At 49.8% G+C, this 19,429-nt stretch overlaps 2 protein-coding genes across 2 annotated transcripts in view; both read left to right on the forward strand.

Annotated features, from left to right (window-relative positions):
• Window positions 1-19,429, forward strand: part of LOC119978316 (polymeric immunoglobulin receptor-like) — a 177,556-nt gene that overhangs the window by 113,989 nt on the left and 44,138 nt on the right. The window lies entirely within an intron of this gene.
• On the forward strand, window positions 336-12,612 carry LOC119978320 (polymeric immunoglobulin receptor-like). Its single transcript, XM_038819863.1, has 6 exons — window positions 336-431; window positions 5,231-5,560; window positions 9,169-9,495; window positions 10,489-10,519; window positions 11,444-11,550; window positions 12,420-12,612. The coding sequence occupies exons 1-6, from the start codon at window positions 392-394 to the stop codon at window positions 12,437-12,439; spliced, it is 855 nt and encodes a 284-aa protein (XP_038675791.1). The 5' UTR covers window positions 336-391; the 3' UTR covers window positions 12,440-12,612.

Below are 19,429 nucleotides of genomic sequence, written 5' to 3' on the forward strand. Positions count from 1 at the left end.
CATCCCGCTGAACCGCATTTCTGCCCCATCACGCCGGCGGGATGTTCCATTACGCTGGCCAGTCAATCGGGTTTCCCATTGTGGGGCAGCCCACGCTGTCAGGAAACCCCCAGGCTACCAGCAAAACGGAGCATCTCACCGGCGGAGCATCCCGCCCAATATCTTTACTTAATGTCGGAATTTGGCAATGGTCAGCCAACAAGAGATCATTTCCTCAAATTGCAACAAGTGGCATCGACACAAATAATGTTGTGAAGCAGTATGATTGGTCAGCTTCTCTTATCCTGTATGTGTTGGGCAGATATTGCTGGATCTAGGAGGAAGTAAATGATTCATCGCAGATCTTCTGACCGATACAGAGACACTGAAAACTGTGGAAACCATTGGGAGCATGATTATTACTGCGTTGCTGTTCCTCACTTTGATATCAAGTAAGATTTTCCAATTCTATATTTGGAGTAACAGCTCATGTTTATGTCTGAGAAAAATGGCACGACGTTTCTATTTTTTAAATTCAGTTCGGGGATGTGGGTGCCGCTGGTTATGCCAGCATTTATGGCCCATCCCTAGCTGCCCTTCAGAAAGTGGTGGTGAGCTGCCTTCTTGAACCGCTGCAGTCTGGGTGTAGGTACACCCACTGTCCTGTTCGGGAGGGAGTTCCAACGACAGTGAAGGAACAGCGATCTATTTCCTAGTCAGGATGGTGAGTGACTTGGAGGGGAACCTCCAGGTGGGAGGGTTCCCAGGTATCTGCTGCTCTTGTCCTTCTGGATGGTAGTGGTCGTGGATTTGGAAGGTGCGATCTAAGGAACCTTGGTGAGTTACTGAGGTGCATCTTGTAGATGGTACACATGGCTGCCACTGTTCGTGGTGGTCGAGGGTTTGAATGTTTGTGGAAGGGGGAGCAATCAAGCGGGGCTGCTTTGTCCTGGATGATGTTGAGCTTATTGAGTGTTGTTGGAGCTGCGCTCACCCCAGACAAGTGGTGAATAAGCCATGGGGACGTCACGGGGTCCAGAGTCGATGTTGAGGACTCCCAGGGCAACTCCCTCCCGACTGCATACCACTGTACCACCACCTCTGCTGGGTCTGTCCTGCCGAATAGACAGGACATTCCCAGAAATGGTAATTGTGCAGTCTGTGACATGGGCTGTAAGATATGATTCTGTGAGTATGACTATATTAGGCTGTTGTTTAGCTAGGCTGTGAAATAGCTCTCCCAACATTAGCACAAGCCCCCAGATGTTAGTAAGGAGGAACTTGCAGGGTCGGCAGAGCTGGGTTTGCTGTTGTTGTTTCCGGAGCCTGGTTCGGTGTCGGGCAGCTGTCGGGCAGGCCGCCCATTTTTAGCAATATATATATATATATATATATATTTAGCAGTATATATATATTTATATATTTAGCAGTATATATATATATATTTAGCAGTATATATATATATATTTAGCAGTATATATATATATATTTAGCAGTATATATATATATATATTTAGCAATATATATATATATATATTTAGCAGTATATATATATATTTAGCAGTATATATATACATATTTAGCAGTATATATATATATTTAGCAGTATATATATATATATTTTAAGGGCCTAACGGGTGTTTAATCTTTTTTTTCCTTTTAAAACTCTTTGGGAATTCAAATCAGAGGGGATGGAAGCTAGGGCAGTTACCAGCGCCTCCTGTAGGATGTGGATGGTGATTACACCAGCCGGATGTACACCCAACTCCAGCTCCTCAGAGACCGCGTTAGGGAACTGGAGCTAGAGCTGGATGAACTTTGGATCATCCGGGAGGCAGAGGGGGTGATAGAGAAGAGTTACAGGGAGGTAGCCACACCCAAGGTGCAGGACAAGAGTAGCTGGGTTACAGTCAGGGGAAGGAAAAGGAACAGGCAGACAGTGCAGGGATCCTTCGTGGCCGTTCCCCTTCAAAACAAGTGTACCGTTTTGGATGCTGTTGGGGACCTACCGGGGGGAGGCCCTAGCAGCCAGGTCTCCGGCACTGAGCCTGGGTCTGTGGCCTAGAAGGGAAGGGGAAGAATACAAAAGCAATAATGATAGGAGCCTCAATGGTTAGGGAAACGGGTAGGAGATTCTGTGGTCGCGAACGAGACTCCCGGAAGGTATGCTGCCTCCCGGGTGCCAGGGTCAGGGATGTCTCGGATTGAGTCTGCAGGATTCTGAAGGGGGAGGGGGAGCAACCAGAAGTCGTAGTACACATATGCACCAACAACACAGCTAAGACTGGGATGAGGATCTAAAAAGGGAGTTAGGTTGGAAGCTAAAGAGCAGGACAAGCAGAGTACTGATCTCAGGATTGCTACCGGTGCCACGTGCAAGTGAGGCAAGGAACAGAGAACGAGTGCAGCTGAACACATGGCTACAGGGCTGGTGCAGGAGGGAAGGCTTCAGATATGTGGATCATTGGGATATCTTCTGGGGAAGGTGGGACCAGTACATGAAGGACGGATTGCACCTAAACTGGAGGGGGCACCAATATCCTGGGTGGGAGGTTTGCTCGAGCTCTTCGGGAGGAACAGAACTATCTGACCAAAGGATTGTAGAAACAGCAGTCAATTGGTTAAGATGAGGCAGCTACAATCAGGACACACATGCAGTAACATAAATTTGCAGAGTGTAAGTCCTGTCGCCCAACAGACTGGGAAGTCCAATTCTGTCCAGGATTGCAGAGTTAAACTTCCTTTTTCATTTTTTTCCAATTAAGGGGCAATTTAGCGAGGCCAATCCACCTAGCCTGCACATCTTTGAGTTGTGGGGATGAAAACCACGCAAACACGTGGGGGGGGGGGGGGGGGGGGGCGAGGGGGGCGGGGCCGAGGGGGCGGACGGGACCGAGGGAGGGGGGGGCCGAGGCGGGGGGGGGGGGGCGGACGGAGGGGCGGCCGGAGGGGGGGGGGCCGGGCGGCCGGAGGGGGGGGGGGCAGGCGGCGGGAGGGGGAGGAGGGCCGGGCGGCCTGGGGGGGGGGGCCGGGCGGCCGGGGGGGGGCCGCTTTGGGGAGGGCGGCCACCGCACATGCGCTGGTTGGCACCGGCCCAACTGCGCATGCGCGGGACCCGAGTCTCTGGCGCCCCCGAGCACATGGCGCCCCGGGCGACTGCCCGAGTTGCCGGTACCTTGGGCCGGCCCTGATTTGAGCTTCATCCCAAGATGGTTGATGAGAAACCTCAGGGCAATTCAAGCAGACAATGTTTATGTCTGGTTGGCACGCGTTTAGCAGGGTGTTTCTGGGTGGCTGCAGAGCTGAAAAACACCCCAATATTGAACGGCATTTTGCTGTTCTTTTGGCCGAGGGGAGTGACTCCCCCCTGAGGCCGCACTTTGAGCGATTTCCTGCTTCTACTCACCGGCAGGAAATGCACCTCGCATTTTGAAATACTGGTCCGATCTTTCTGCCCCCCCACCCCCTGCACACTTTCAGCCCTCCCCCCCCTCCCCCCCTCCTTTTCACCCTTATGACCCCAACCTTGGGGAGGTCATTGGGAACACCCTGTCACCCCTCCTCCACCTGGTAAGACTCCACTGGGCCTGATCGCCATCAGTGTCAATCTGCTACCTGGACACACTGGTACTGCCAGCCTGGCACCCAGGCAGCGGCAAGATGGCATTGCCAAGGTGCCAGGGTGGGAGGGTCAAGGTGACAGGCTGGCATAGGGAGTTCCAGGGTATCACCTTGCCCTGCCCCCAACCACCCGGGGTCTCTAATGGCAGGGTATCTCCCTGCCCTGCCCCCAACCACCCAGGGGTCTCTAATGGCTGGGAGCAGCCACCCCCCCCCCGCCCCCCGCCCCCACCACCCCACCACCCCGGGTCTGTTTTGCCTGATCCACGCTTGTGGAAACCAGCTCTAAATGGCGTCCTGACGAAGATCTCCCAGGAGTGACCGTTACATCCCAAGTGCTGGGAGACTCCGGCGATTGCCTAATGGCTCATTTAAATATACCGATCTGGGTCAAGCGCAGCGAGAGCGAGATCCAGATCGCGACGTCTCGTGAGATTCCGTTGTTTCCAGCGTCGCAAATCTCACGAGGGGCCTCTCGCAGGATTCAACGGCCTTTTTGGGCCCAACAAGGCCGCTGAATCACAGAAGCCCGACAGTGCAGAGGGAGGCCATTCGGCCCATTGACTCTGCACCGGTTCTTGGAAACAGCACCCTACTTAAGGCCACGCCTCCACCTTATCCCCACAACCCAGTATCTCACCTAACCTTTTGGACACTAAGGGGCAATTTAGCACGGCCAATCCACCTAATCTGCACATCTTTGGACTGTGGGAGGGAACCGGAGCACCCGGAGGAAACCCACGCACACACGGGGAGAATGTGGCAAACTCCACAGAGACAGTCACCCGAGGCCGGAATTGAACCCGAGCCCCTGGAGATGTGAGGCAGCAGTGCTAACCACTGTGCGGCTGTGCCATCCCGAATCACTCCTCCAAGCTTAAAGAAGCTGATAATTGCAATATAAAGTTAATGTGAGGATGATTTTTGAATTTTAAATCGGAGTAATAAATACAAAGTGAGGAGTTATGTTAACCCTTCACTACTCACTGGTTAGGTACTGTGTTCAACTCTGGGCAACACACTTGAGGGAGGAGGTCAAGCCCCTGGCGAGGGCACAGGGCAGATTTACCAGGATGATACCAGGGATGTGGCAGTTTGGATTTGTGGGCAGATTGGAGACATTGGGATTATTCTCCTTAGAGCAGAAAAGATTAAAGGGAAAAAAGTATTGAAATTGAGGAAGGGTCTCATGCAGCAGGTGGAGAGTAATTATTTCCTCTGGCTGGTGGATTGGTAACAAGAGATCATAGAGTTAAAATAGTTGGGAGAAAAAACAGTGGGTAAATGAGGCGACGTTATTTCACACATTAGGCTGTTATCATCTGGAAAACACCAACTGGAATAATCATGGAATGTGATTCCAGAGGAACTTTCCAAAGGCTGATGGACATACATTTGAAGGGGACCAATGTGCAGGGTTTCGGGGGGGAGCTGGGGTGTGGGATTAAATTGGACAATAAATGTTCTAAGAGCTGGCACAGACATGACGGGCCGAATGGCCTCCTTCTCTCCTTTAAGGTTCTTGACACCAGTCCCACTCAGGATTTGTGTGTGTCCCCTTGTGAAAGGATTGTCTAAAATTGATTGTTGGGATATTTCCAGCTTTCTTAAAACATGTTTCACCCAACAGCTTCACAGACACAGACGGCGCCGATAGTGATGAGAGCTGCAGTGGGAGAAACCATCACAGTGGGATGTCTACAGGGAGAAAGGTACAAAGGAAACTCTGCAATCTGGTGGTGCAGGACAACTTCGGGAACTCGGTGCAATCATATATCGAGCATTGATGGGCAGAAAGTCAGAAATGATTATCGAGGAACATCGATTGCTGATACAAATGGCAAGATATCAGTAACCATACGACACCTTCAAGAGATAGAAACAGGAGCATACTGCTGTGGACTAGAAGATAACGGCTCATTCAATATTTCAGATGTTATATTGCTGAAGGTTTTCACAGGTAAGAATGTTTCAGAAGATTGATTCTAGCGTTGATAATGTGGTTGGGCTGCAGTAACACTGCTGCTGTGTGAGCTCAGGCTATGAAAGGATTATCACAGTTCCTTATGTGCAAGTAAAGACCTCCCATCCTCCCATTTCTATCCATTTCCATTAACCTCTCTAAACATAGGATAAAAGCAAATTACTGCGGATTCTGGAATCTGAAACGTAAGAGAAAATGCTGGAAAATCTCAGCAGGTCTGGCAGCATCTGTAGGGAGAGAAAAGAGCGAACGTTTCGAGTCCGATGACTCTTTGTCAAAGCTAAAAGACAGAGAAAGTGGGAAATATGTATACTGTGGAGTGAGAATGAAAGATGAGCCACAGCTACAGAAACCGAGGGAAACTGGGTGCTAATAGCCACAGAAAGCAAGGGGAAAGATGGCAGTCCCCAGAGAGAACAAAAGGTGTGAAAGGCCAAACAGCAGAAAAACTAACATCAGAGGCTAAACTGTGACAGATGGAGATGTGGGGGGGGGGGGGGGGGGGGGGGCGGGAAGGGGGAAGCAAAGGGGAGAAGGGGTAAGGAAAGGTGGATAAGATGGAGCGGGGAGTTAAATATATATTAGGAAAGACAAGAAAGAAAGAAATGGTAAGAGATAGTTGAAATGAAATGGTATGAAAAGCATAATCCTCCGCCATTTTTGCCATCTCTAGCGTGATGCCACCACCAAGCATGTCTTCCCTTCACTCCCTCTGTCAGCATTCCGCAGAGACCGTTTGCTCCGAGATAATCTGGCCCACTCCTCCACCCAAAACCTCTCCCATCACCCATGGCACCTTCCCATGCAATCGCAGGAGGTGTAACACCTGCCCCTTTACCTCTTCCATGCTTAACATCCCAGGCCCAAAACACTCATTCCAGGTTAAGCAGCGTTTCACTTGCATCTCTTCCAATTTGGTCTACTGCATTCGCTGCCCCAATGTGGTCTCCTCTATATCGGAGAGACTAAACGCAGACTGGGTGATCGCTTTGCGGAGTATCTTCGGTCTGTGCGTATTCAGGACCCTGACCTTCCCGTTGCGGCCATTTTAACACAAGACCCTGCTCCCATGCCCACATGTCTGTCCTTGGCCTGCTGCAATGTTCCAGTGAAGCTCAACGCAAACTGGAGGAACAACATCTCATCTTCCGGTTAGGCACGCTACAGCCTTCTGGTCTCAACATCGAATTCAACAACTTCAGATGATTAGCTCTACCCCACCTCGACCCATTTTGTTTTCATCCCATTTCATTTCACCTGTCTCGTAACATTTCTGTCTCACGCCATTTCTTGTTAGGTGAATTGGAAAATTCCGAATTCTCCCTCTGTGTACCCGAACAGGCACCAGAATGTGGTGACTAGGGAATTTTCACAGTAACTTGATTGCAGTGTTAATGTAAGCCGACTTGTGACAATAAGGATTAATTTATTAATAAATTAATCAATATTAAAGATGCGTGCCAGTGGTGTGGGAACCTTGTCAGCAATGGGGTGGGGGTGAGGGGCCTTGCCAGTGGCCCTGGGTGGGGGGAGGTGGGGGTCTTGCCAGCGATTCGTGAGGGAGCTGCATCAATATTGTGAAATGGGGGGGGGGGGGCCGAATACCTGTCAGAGAGATTAGGCCCCACCCCTCTCAAGCCCAAAGTATGGGTGGCACGTTGGCACAGTGGTGGCTCAGCTCCAGGGATCTGGGTCCATTTCCGGCCTCAGGAGACAGACTGTGCGGAGTTTGCACGTTGTCCCCGATGGGCTGAATGGCTTCCTCCTGCACTGTAATTTCTATGGTACTATGTAAAGCCCAATCCTGTGAATAAAACATTCTAAATCCCATTCAATGGTTTTCCCGCTGGAAAGATTCTGGAGTTTTCAAACAGGAGAATTATGGCCCATATTTCTGAATTTCTATTCCTTCAATCAGCCGAAATCTGAGCAAACTTTAGAAGAAGCAGCTTCTATATTAACATATCTTTTTGAGCTAGTTTTTTATGTTTTTCCTCATAACCTACAACTAATACAGTACATCCCCTCGCCCCCCCCCCCCCGCCACCTCACCCCCGCTATCCCAGATTGCAGCATTTGTCTTCCCCATCTGCCCCTCTGGAGTCATTTTCTGCCAACTGTCCCCCCCCCCCCCCCCCCCGCCCCCCCGCCCACACTCCTGGATTACATCAGGTTTCTTCCTTCATATCCCCCCCTCCCCTTCTCCTCCTGCCTCCCTCTCCTCCACCCCCCCCTCTTTGACTCTCCATCCCCCATTATCCGCCAATCTTTCCACCTTTTTTCCCTACTCATTCCCTCCCTGCCTTCTCTGTTGCTCCGTCTCTTCCCACCACCCTCCCAGCCCTGAGCACGCAGGTCGCAGGGAAGGCCGGAACTAGAAATGACCCAGGTGTCCAGCTCTACTGCACGTAGTGTACTGGACGTCAATGGGTCGGGGACAGGGGGGACGGGGGACGGGGGGGGGGGGGTGACCATCAGAGATGCAGAGAAGAGATTGGGTAGATGGGGGTGGGGGAACAACCAGGCCACCGAGACTCACTCCTATTGTCCTGAGCCCTCATAATTTCTTCCCAGGTCGACAATTAATAGATTACTAAAATGGATTAAGTGCTGATGGGATATAATAATAATAATCTTTATTATTGTCACAAGTAGGCTTATGCTAACACTGCAATGAAGTTACAGTGAAAATTCCCCTAGTCGCCAAATTCCGGCGCCTGGTCGGGTACATGGAGGGAGAATTCAGAATGTCCAAATTCCCTAACAGCCCCTCTTTCGGGACTTGTGGGAGGAAAGCGGAGCACCCGGAGCACGCAGACACGGGGAGAACGTGCAGACTCTGCACAGACAGTGACCCAAGCCGGGAATCGAACCTGGGACCCTGGCGTCATGAAGCCACTGTGCTAACCACTGTGCTACCGTGCTGCTGACTTCCCACTTATTAATTAATAATAATAGTAACGCCTGATGTCTTTCATCACATCTGATATCAAAGTTGGCAAAATACTGCTGACGGCATGAAAAACCCTTCCCAAATTAGAACACGATGTCATTGAATCATAGAATTTACAGCGCAGAAGGAACATCTGACCATTTTCTTTAGTATAAAAGCAGTTCAGCAGCTAATCTCAGACCCAATGGTTCTGGCGATGAAAACTGAAACTCCATTTGACCTACAAGTAACAAACTCACATTGTTTGTATATTTTTAGTGTTTATCCAAAGCGATGCTCAGTTTGTGTCCAACAGGCCTGGAGTTGGGGGTCCCTTCATCCACTTTGAAAATTCACCCGAACGTTCTGAGCAATTTCACTGCAGCTACAGAAATAGAAATGGTTCACTAAACGTAGACCCACACACCTCTGAAATATTAAATTAAAGGTTTAGAACGAGCAGGAATTGAACGCAGGAGCCTTCAATGATCGCAGTGCATTTTACACTACAATCCAGTCCGTACATTAAAAACAGAAAATATTTCTGACATTTTCAACATTTGGCTGGTTTATTATATTTTGAGCAATGAAAAGATGCTCAGTTTTTCAGCATTTTGAACTTTTATTGATTGTGTTTCTCATTTATCAACAGGTACATGGGAGCCAATTGTATCAGAGATCAGTGGTGTTGTGGGAAATGTCGCCACTGTACCATGTCTGTACACGGAGGAGGAGAAATTCTATAAGAAATTCCTGTGTAAAGTAACCTCTATAAATAAATGCACCATTATTGCCAGCTCTGATGGGGCTGTAACCAATCTGCAAAATGGGAGTGTTTCAATCACTATTAATAATTCTCATAATTTTGCTGTTACCCTGGGCAACATTAATAAAGCCGATGAAGGAGAGTACTGGTGTGGAGCAGTGACAGTAAAGAACATAAAGATCATCCAGGTAAAACATCTGACAACTGCTGAAGGTAAGGTTCAATATAAAATTATTATCATTCAATCAGTGATGAATAAAACTCACAAAACAATAACAATTGGTCAATGCTTAGTTCTTTATTTACACATTGCGGCCACCCTACTTCATCTCAACCTTTCAGCACATCCTTCTCTTACTTTCCCCCTCGCTAAGTTTAGCTCAATTTCCCCCGAAGGGCATCTATGAAATTTGTCACAATTACACCTTGTGGTACAGGTAGAACGTCTCAGATCCGCTGACCAAAAAAACAACAGTGTCCGTCCGCAAACCAGACATTTTTAGGATGCTCAAGGCACCAATTTTAACTGATTGAAATTTTTAAAAACGCACTGGACAACTCGGCTAGGAGCCACGTTGGCACGATGTGGCTCCAGACTAGATACCGGCTTCACCATCCACTCTATCCGCCGCTCCATATGATCCTTACACCAGCTGACCCGGCCTCACATGAACCACCCGTGGCCTGGACTGCCCACCCTGCACCCCAGCAAGATCTGAAAGCCATGACTGGATTGGAGGTACTGTCCCTAGTTCCACATTTAACAAGTTCCAGCTTCTATCAGCTCTCTGGGTATAGTGTCCAAAACTTTCACTAATACTACAAGAAAATGTTGATATTAAAAATATGTTGAAAGTTTGTGCAATACCTCACAGATTATTGTCCTTCCAACACTATAAGCTCATTGTGAAGGCCCCTCAGAATCTACCTTTTCCTCAGCTTTCGTGTCAGTCAAGGACAAAGACGTCCTCTCAAAAATCATTGTTCATTCATCCTGTGTTTGACTAATTGGCTTAAGAAAACGTAATCAGCAAGTGTCCAGGAAAAATGTAACATTTTCCCACCCTTCTGGCCACCCACTCCCACCATTTCGCTGCTCACAATACCCAGGTTCACTTTCCATAAATACAGTACGTTGAAGATAATAATTGTGGTGGTTGGCAGTTATTCATCAAATTATTCATTCATGTTTATTTCTGACAATAGGAAGACCAAATGGTTCCAACGATACCTCAAGGTAAGATTTTAAATTGCAACTTCTAAATATCAGTTTTGTGCCACCCTCATTGAAGCCACGGTTGTTAGATAATCCTGCTTTCCTCACAGGTCATGATGAGCAACGTGATGTTATTAAATTACTATAATCCACGCAACCGCCATCTTGGTGCCATATATTTCCTCATAATTCTGCCATTGATTGTCTTCCCATTTAATACACACATATCGAAGCCAGGGGGCGACGTTTTTCAGACCTTGGCAGTAACCATTCGGTGCGATAATATGAGAGAGTGACATTAACACTTTCTGCTGATTCCTTCCCTTACGGAACATCCGACACCCCAGCCCAGCGTTTATTCATTCACGGGATGTCGATGCTGCTGACAAACCCTCATTCATTGCCCATCCCTAGTTGCCCTTGATAAAATGTTGGTAAGCCACCACCTTGAACCCCTGCTGTCTATGTGATTTCGATACACCCACCGGTGTTGTACGGTGCAGAGGGTTTTGACGCAGAAAAGGTGAAGGAATCATGATCCACTTACAGGTCAAGTTAGTGTGGTAGTTAAGAAGGTGAAGTTGAGGTGGTGCTGCTTTACCTGTTGGCCTTGTCTTTCCAACTGGTGATGGTCACAGGTTTGGAAGGTGTTACTGGAGAAGCCTTAGAACACTGCTGTAATGCATCCTCAACAGAGAGATGCAGTCTCACCAGAACACAGCTCGTCTCTGCGCAATTCCTGTTAGAGATATTTTCCCTGTGTGTACAAAGCCCAAAACTCCTAGGCATGACTACACTTTGAAAATCACCCCATAGCTCGTACAAACTGTCACTCCGTTCATTATAATTTTGCAGAATTGTTTTGACCTTATTGATGGTCATATTGCATGAACTGTGAGTTAAATTATTTTGTACTGTATTAATTATAATTCCTTGTTTAATCAGAGAGGTTCTGCTGAAGATATGGACTATATTCCGTTGGCTGCTCTTTGCGGCTATGGCTGTTTGCTCCGCTTCAGTCACATGCTACGCACATTTTGCAAAAGGGCCAGGTATAAAATATGAAATCTATTTGCTCTAATATTTACAGATATTTTACTTCAGCCTAAAAGCTCAGGCACTTTGAAAGTTGCCAAGAAAAGCAACGCATAATCCACAAGAAAATAAGTTCTCCCTGTGAAATTTTAACAAGGGAGCCATTCGAGTGTGGTAACAATGACCTTTGGGGTGAATTTTAAACTCGTTAACAGAAAGGATAAAAATGTTAGTTCATCAGGAGATTTCATTTTTACGCGGGAGCGCAAGGTGGGGAAAATTTAAGTCGGCAGTCAAGGCAGAGCACTGTTTAATTAAATTATTTATTTATAATGCATGCCTGTGTACAAAGGCGGCCTTGAACATGGGTAAAGGAGGATCAACAGTGCCCCTGAGGGCAGCACGGTGGCGCATTGAGTCCCAGGTTCGATCCCGGCTCTGGGCCACTGTCCGTGTGGAGTTTGCACATTCTCCCCGTGTTTGCGTGGGTTTCGCCCCCACAACCCAAAGATGTGCAGGGTAGGTGAATTGGCCACACTAAATTGCCCCTTAATTGGAAAAAATGAATTGGGTACTCTAAATTTATTTTTTAAAAACAGTGCCCCTGGACCAGGCACAGCATTGCATTGTATAATCTGGAACCCATGATGTGCCCCAGAGCTGTGGGCACCAGATGTAAAATAGAGAGCTTCCCTGAACCCAGGAAATTGGAGCGAGATCACAGTGCGAGGTTATGGCAAACAAACCTCAGCACTTACATCAGAATATCTCCATCCACACTCTCACCTATTTTATCACTAGTATTGCTTGAAGTATTTGACTTACAGAAAAAAGTGAATCCATCCGTTTTCCTCATTCCGATTGTTTAAATTAATTTGTTATTCAGTTCTGCAGGCCAGCAAATGATCGTTTCTGTGGAAACATCAGCCAGAGAACACCAATGGGATCAGAGCTGCACTCGAAGACCGGCCAGAAGGTTGACTAATACCTACACGAATGACCAGAATATTTTCACCTTGCTTTTAGAAGTTACTTTCCCATATTGCAGTGTTTTATACTTTATGACAATCTGAAAAGCTTTGTAACGTCTTCATAAATTGTGCGAGCTGCTTTGATTATAATAAAAACAACTAGATGATAAACTTTGTTGATTTTTTTTGACATTAAGGAGCAGTGGATGCCGGAACACTAAAGAAATTTGAGGAGGAGATAACCAGGTTTTTAATTAGTGGTGGGATGAAGTATTATTGGAATGGGCAGGATGGTGGGAGATCAGGCCTGGACGAGATCAGCCAAGATTGTTAGGGAGGCGATGGTACAGTAGTGTTGTCATTAGACCAGTAATCCAGAGGTGCGGGATCCTAGTTCAAATCCCACCTTGGCAGATGGTGAAATTTCAATTCAATAAAAAAATCTGGAATGAAAAGTAGAATGATGACCATGAAACCATTGCCGATTGTCGTAAAAACCCATCTAGTTCACTAAGGTCCTTCAGGAAAGGGAATCAGCCGTCCTTACCGGTCTGGCCGAAATGTGACTCCAGATACACACAACAATCCTTCGCCCCTCAGTTCAAGGGCAATTAGGGATGGGTAACAAATGCTGGCCCAGCCCAGCGACGCCCACATCCAAAGAGTGAATTTTAAAAAGTATTGAATGGCGGAGCAGGGCCGAGGGGTTGAAATGCTGACTCCTGCTCCTGGTTCCTATGGTCTTACGTTTGTGTCCTTATGAGTAAAATGCGATTTCAGAAATTTTTATCTGAACCCAGAATTCATATTTAATGATATTACTAGGGAATTACTAAACCCAAGGTCACTCTGAGTTGGAAGGTTGTGAATGAGTTTTGTTGTCCAGCAGCTACAATAGCTGATCCTCTCGCTTCGGAATCTCTTTGTCCAGCCACATGACTTTTAAAGTTCTGCAAGAGGGAATTATTTTGTGCTCACCCAACAGGATTACTTCTCTTAATCCCTCATTCATGTGGCCAATTGTGAGTATTCACACACACCAGTCAAATGCTAGCTGTTTAATTCTTTCTAATTCAAGGAAGGTTAAGTGGCCTTTTTGCAAGAATTCCTAAATCCCATAGATACATAGATGATAGGAGCAGGAGGAGGCCTTTTCGCCCTGCGAGCCTGCTCCGCCATTCATCACAATCATGGCTGATCATCCAACTCAATAGCCTAATCCTGCTTTCTCCCCATGGCCTTTGATCCCATTCTCCCCAAGTGCTATATCTAGCCACCTCTTGAATATATTCAATGTTTCAGCATCAACTACTTCCTGTGGTAATGAATTCCACAGGCTCACCACTCTTTGGGTGAAGAAGTGTCTCCTCATCTCTGTCCGAAATGGTTTACCCAGAATCCTCAGGCTATGACCCCTGTTTCTGGACACACCCATCATTGGTAACATCTGAGGGTTGGGGGGTGGGGTGTGTGCAGAGTGCCACCCCCCCCAACAGCCTCCTGCCTTCCTGAGTACGAGGGGCTGAGGCCATGACTGCAGAACAAGTTAATGGAACCCTTCCCGCCACCTCCGTCAGCTTCCCACACAACTCCTGGGAGACATCGGGGGGTTTATAACGCTGTGGTAGTATGACTACTGGTACTCCGGTACCTAGCAATGCCGAGACACCATTAGTGGAGACGGCTCGCTGCTCATTGGTATGTAACACTAGTCACCCATTGGTTAGAACTGTAAGGTAGCTCCGCCCTGTAAGGCGGGGTATAAGAGCCCGTGTATTCCCCACAGCTTCCTTTCTGTACCTGAGCTGCTGGGGAAACATCTTGTGTATTAAAGCCTTCAGTTCGGACTACAACCTCGCTTCTGTGGTCAATTAATAGTGCATCAATTTAATAGACAAGATTTTAACGGATGGAGGTCCGCATCAAGCCGGAGTGTCGACAACTTAGCCCCCATGCGACTAACGCAGCAGCAACCTTTAAGCACTGGTTAGCATGTTTTAACGGCTACCTCGGCACGGCAGAAAGCACACCTACGAGGGAGCAGAAACTGCAGATCTTGCACTCGAGAGTGGGCCTGGACATCTATAGGCTCATCAAGGACGCTACTGACCGGGCGTTAATTTATTGCTTCTCTTTTGTATTTACGGCAGTGGGGCGGGGGGGGGGAGGGAGTTCTGTTTTTTTTTGTTCTTAGAATTTTCGGTTATTGTTTTCAATTTTGTGAAAATGTGAAAATTTGAATAAAAATTAATTTTTTTTAAAAAAGGACGCTACTGACTACGATTCCGCAATGGAACTACACAAAGGACATTATATCCACCCAGTAAACCAAGCCTACGCCCGGCACCTGCAGGCAACGAGGCGGCAGAGCCCTGGTGAGTCACTAGACAAGTTCTATCGTGCGTTCCTCGTGCTACGGAGAAACTGCAGCTGCCCACAGGTTTGGGCTAACGAACATACTGAACTATTGATCCGGGACATTTTGTTGCGGGAATGCAGTCCCCACTAATCCACCAGAGACTGCTCGTGAAAGAAACTCTGGGCCTCAAGGAGGCACAGGCCTCGCCGACTCGCTGGATGTGGCCTCCCGAAACGCCCGTGCCTACGCCCCCGACCGCGCGCCGGCCCCCTGGGCAGTGTGGAATTCCCCCTCAGTGGACTCTGAATCGCCTGAGGCCTGCGCTGCGAGACGCCCCAGCAACCCCGCTGGGCCCCGTTGTTGTTTCTGCGGGCAAGCGAAACACCCCCGACAGCGCTGCCCAGCCCGTTCGGCAACGTGTAAGGGGTGCGGCAAAAAGGGCCATTTCATGGCGGTCTGCCCGGCCCGGGCGGTCGCTGCGGTCCCGGGCGGCGAGTGCGGATCGCGGCTCCAACCCTCTCCACGGGTACCATGCCGCCCATGAATATCGCCATCTTCCTCCCTCAGCGCCACGTGGGACCTCCGGGCGCCGCCATCTTGCTCCGCCGACGCCACGTGCGGGGGGATGGGCGCCGCCATTTTGTCCCTCCTCAGCCATGTGTGACCAATAGGCGCCGCCATCTTGGACCGGCTCCAAGGACCTCAGAGCGGGTGACCACACACCGCCCGATGATGACTCTGAACTCCTGCCACAGCTGGCACCGGTGACCCTGGACCAGTCTCGACCCTGCACTCTTTCCACAGCAACGACAATGGTATTGATCAACGGGCACGAGACGTCCTGTCTGCTCGACTCTGGGAGCACGGAGAGCTTTATACATCCTGAGACAGTAAGGCGCTGTTCTCTTCCTGTCCACCCCGTCAATCAAAAAATCTCTCCGGCCTCTGGCTCCCATTCAGTTGAAATAAAAGGGTATTGTGTAGCGAACCTCACGGTCCAGGGAAGCGAGTTCAAGAATTACAGGCTCTACGTCCTCCCCTACCTCTCGTGGCCACACTCCTAGGGTTGGATTTTCAGTGTAATCTTCAGAGTCTAACGTTTAAATTCGGCGGCCCTATACCCCCTCTCACTGTCTGCAGCCTCGCGACCCTCAAGGTCGACCCCCCCTCCCTATTAGCAAACCTCACCCCGGATTGCCACCCCGTCACTCCAGCAGTAGACGGTACAGTGCCCAGGACCTGACGTTCATCAGGACCGAGGTCCAGCGGCTTCTGAGGGAAGGGGTCATCGAAGCCAGCAACAGCCCCTGGAGAGCTCAAGTTGTGGTGGTAAAGACCGGGGACAAGAACAGGATGGTCATCGATTACAGCCAGACCATCAACAGGTTTACGCAACTGAATGCGTACCCCCTACCCCGTATATCCGACCTGGTCAACAGGATCGCGCAGTACAAGGTCTTCTCCACGGTAGACCTAAAGTCCGCCTACCACCAGCTCCCCATCCGCGCGAGTGATCGCAGGTATACTGCGTTCGAGGCGGATGGGCGATTCTACCACTTCTTAAGGGTTCCCTTCGGTGTCACAAACGGGGTCTCAGTCTTTCAGCGAGAGATGGACCGAATGGTCGACCAATACGGTTTATGGGCAACATTCCCGTATCTCAATAATGTCACCATCTTCGGCCACGACCAGCAGGACCACGACACCAACCTCCGCAAATTCCTCCAGACTGCAAAACTCCTGAACCTAACGTACAACAAGGATAAATACGTGTTTGGCACCGACCGTCTAGCCATCCTCGGCTACGTAGTGCGAAATGGAGTGATAGGCCCCGACCCGGAACGCATGCGCCCCCTTATGGAGTTCCCCCTCCCTCACTGCTCCAAGGCCCTGAAGCGCTGCCTCGGGTTCTTCTCTTACTACGCCCAGTGGGTCCCCAACTACGCCGACAAAGCCCGTCCTCTTATCCAAACAACTACTTTCCCCCTGTCGACGGAAGCCCGCCAGGCCTTCAGCCGCATCAAAGCGGATATCGCAAAGGCCACGATGCGTGCCATCGACGAGTCCCTCCCCTTCCAAGTCGAGAGCGACGCATCTGACGTGGCTCTGGCGGCCACCCTCAACCAAGCTGGCAGACCCGTGGCCTTCTTCTCGCGTACCCTCCATGCTTCCGAAATCCGCCACTCCTTGGTCGAGAAGGAAGCACAGGCCATAGTAGATGCTGTGCGACATTGGAGGCATTACCTGGCTGGCAGAAGGTTTACCCTCCTCACGCACCAACGGTCGGTAGCTTTCATGTTCGACAATGCACAGCCGGGCAAGATAAAGAACGATACGGTGGACGATCGAATTATCCACCTATAACTACGAGATCCTGTATTGTCCCAGGAAGCTAAACGAGCCTGCTGATGCCCTGTCCCATGGCACATGTGACAAAGCACAAGTGGACCGCCTCCGAGCCCTTCACGAGGACCTCTGCCACCCCGGGGTCACTCGTTTCTTCCATTTCGTAAAGACCCGCAACCTGCCCTACTCCATCGAGGAGGTCAGAACAGTCACTAGGAACTTCCACATCTGCACGGAGTGCAAGCCGCACTTCTACCGTCCAGAGAAAGCGCATCTGATAAAGGCTTCCCGTCCCTTTGAAAGCCTCAGCAAGGACTTCAAAGGTCCCCTCCCCTCTACCAACCGCAACACGTACTTCCTCAACGTGATTGACGAGTACTCCTGCTTCCCGTTCGCCATCCCCTGCCCCGATATGACCACAACCACAATCATCAAAGCAGTCCACAGCATTTTATCCCAGTTCGGATTCCCCGCCTACATACACAGTGATAGGGGGTCCTCCTTTATGAGTGACGAACTGCGTCAATTCCTGCTTAGCAAGGGAATTGCCTCGAACAGAATGACCAATTACAATCCCCGGGGTAACGGACAGGTTGAGAGGGAGAACGGAGCAGTCGGGAAGACCATCCTACTGGCCCTATGGTCCAGGAATCTCCCAGTCCCCCGCTGGCAGGAGCTCCTCCCAGACGCCCTCCACTCCATCCGGTCTCTGCTCTGCACTGCAACTAACCAAACACCTTACGAACGTCTCCTTGTCTTCCCTAGGAAGTCCTCCTCAGGGACCTCGCTCCCGACCTGGTTGGCAGCCCCCGGGCCCATCCTGCTCCGGAAACACGCGCGGGCACACAAGTCGGACCCGTTTTTCGAAAGGGTCCTCTACTCCATGCTAACCCCCAGTACGTGTACGTGGAGTACCCCGACGGCCGACAAGACACGGTCTCCCTATGGGACCTGGCGCCCGCTGGATCCCCTCCCTCGCCCTCGACGCCAGCCCCACCTTCCCCCCCACCGGCGCACCTCACTGTCGCCCCCTGCCTTGGACAACCGGTTTTCCCACTGGCCCTGCCTGGAACCCCCCCCCCCCCCCCGCCCACGACTGCACTCTACAGACGCTCCCTTCCCTGGTCAGTCAACCTCCCCACCAGCGCCATCTAGAGGTCTGGATGCCGCCTCCCCGGGTCGGCCACCCTCACCAGCGCCATCTAGGGGTCTTGAAGCCGCTATGGGGACTGGATCCACGCTCCCGGAGTCACAAACGCCTGCACCTACTTTACACTGGTTTAGGTACAACAGTTATACAATTTTCCAAAATTCAGTACCCACCCCAGTTGGACTATATCCAATCCCTGTATCTGTCAATTTTATCTTCACCAATGAAGTTTATTTTAGGCAGCATGGTGACTGCGTGATCAGCTCATGATTTAGCCCCATCCTGTTCCCTGGCCTCTGTCATTTTCATATCCGTGCTCCTTTGCTCCCCCCTGTCCCATGTCGCTTATCTCAATCAGTCCCTGCCCAGCTGATTCTTCGTTCTGGGTGCAGGGTGTTGAAGCTGGTTCCTCTTTGTGCCATGGCCTGTCTGAGCGCAGGATGTTGGGCCACTGATAAGAAGTATTCACTGAGCTGACTGTGTTACTGCTGGCCACACTATTCCTGTCTAATTCTGCCTATCTTGAGAACTCGGTCACGTTAGCTTAAATCCCATCATACATCCCGCCCACTACTTATCAGCCAGAGTTTAAATGCCTGTCGCTGCTATGTTCTACAGGTTTAATGGTTAATAATGATTACTGGGGATACTTTCAATGATTAATCTCAATTCTTAACAAGTTAACTTATGTAGAATTATTCTAGTGTTATCCTAGCAATCCGGTTTTAAGGGGTCATACCTCAGGACACCCCCCTTCACTGCTGCTGCTGCTGGTGGAGCTGCTGGTGCTGCTGGTGGAGCAGCTGGTTCTGCTGCTGCTGCTGCTGGTTCTGCTGCTGCTGCTGGTGGAGCTGCTGGTGCTGCTGGTGGAGCTGCTGTTTCTGCTGCTGGTGGAGCTGCTGCTTCTGCTGCTGCTGCTGCTGCTGCTGGTGGAGCTGCTGGTTCTGCTGCTGCTGCTGCTGGTGGAGCTGCTGGTTCTGCTGCTGCTGCTGGTGGAGCTGCTGGTTCTGCTGCTGCTGCTGGTGGAGCTGCTGTTTCTGCTGCTGGTGTTGGCAGAGCTGCTGCTTGTG

The sequence above is a fragment of the Scyliorhinus canicula genome, chromosome 15 (genome assembly GCF_902713615.1).
Source record: "Scyliorhinus canicula chromosome 15, sScyCan1.1, whole genome shotgun sequence".
Lineage (NCBI taxonomy): Eukaryota > Metazoa > Chordata > Chondrichthyes > Carcharhiniformes > Scyliorhinidae > Scyliorhinus > Scyliorhinus canicula.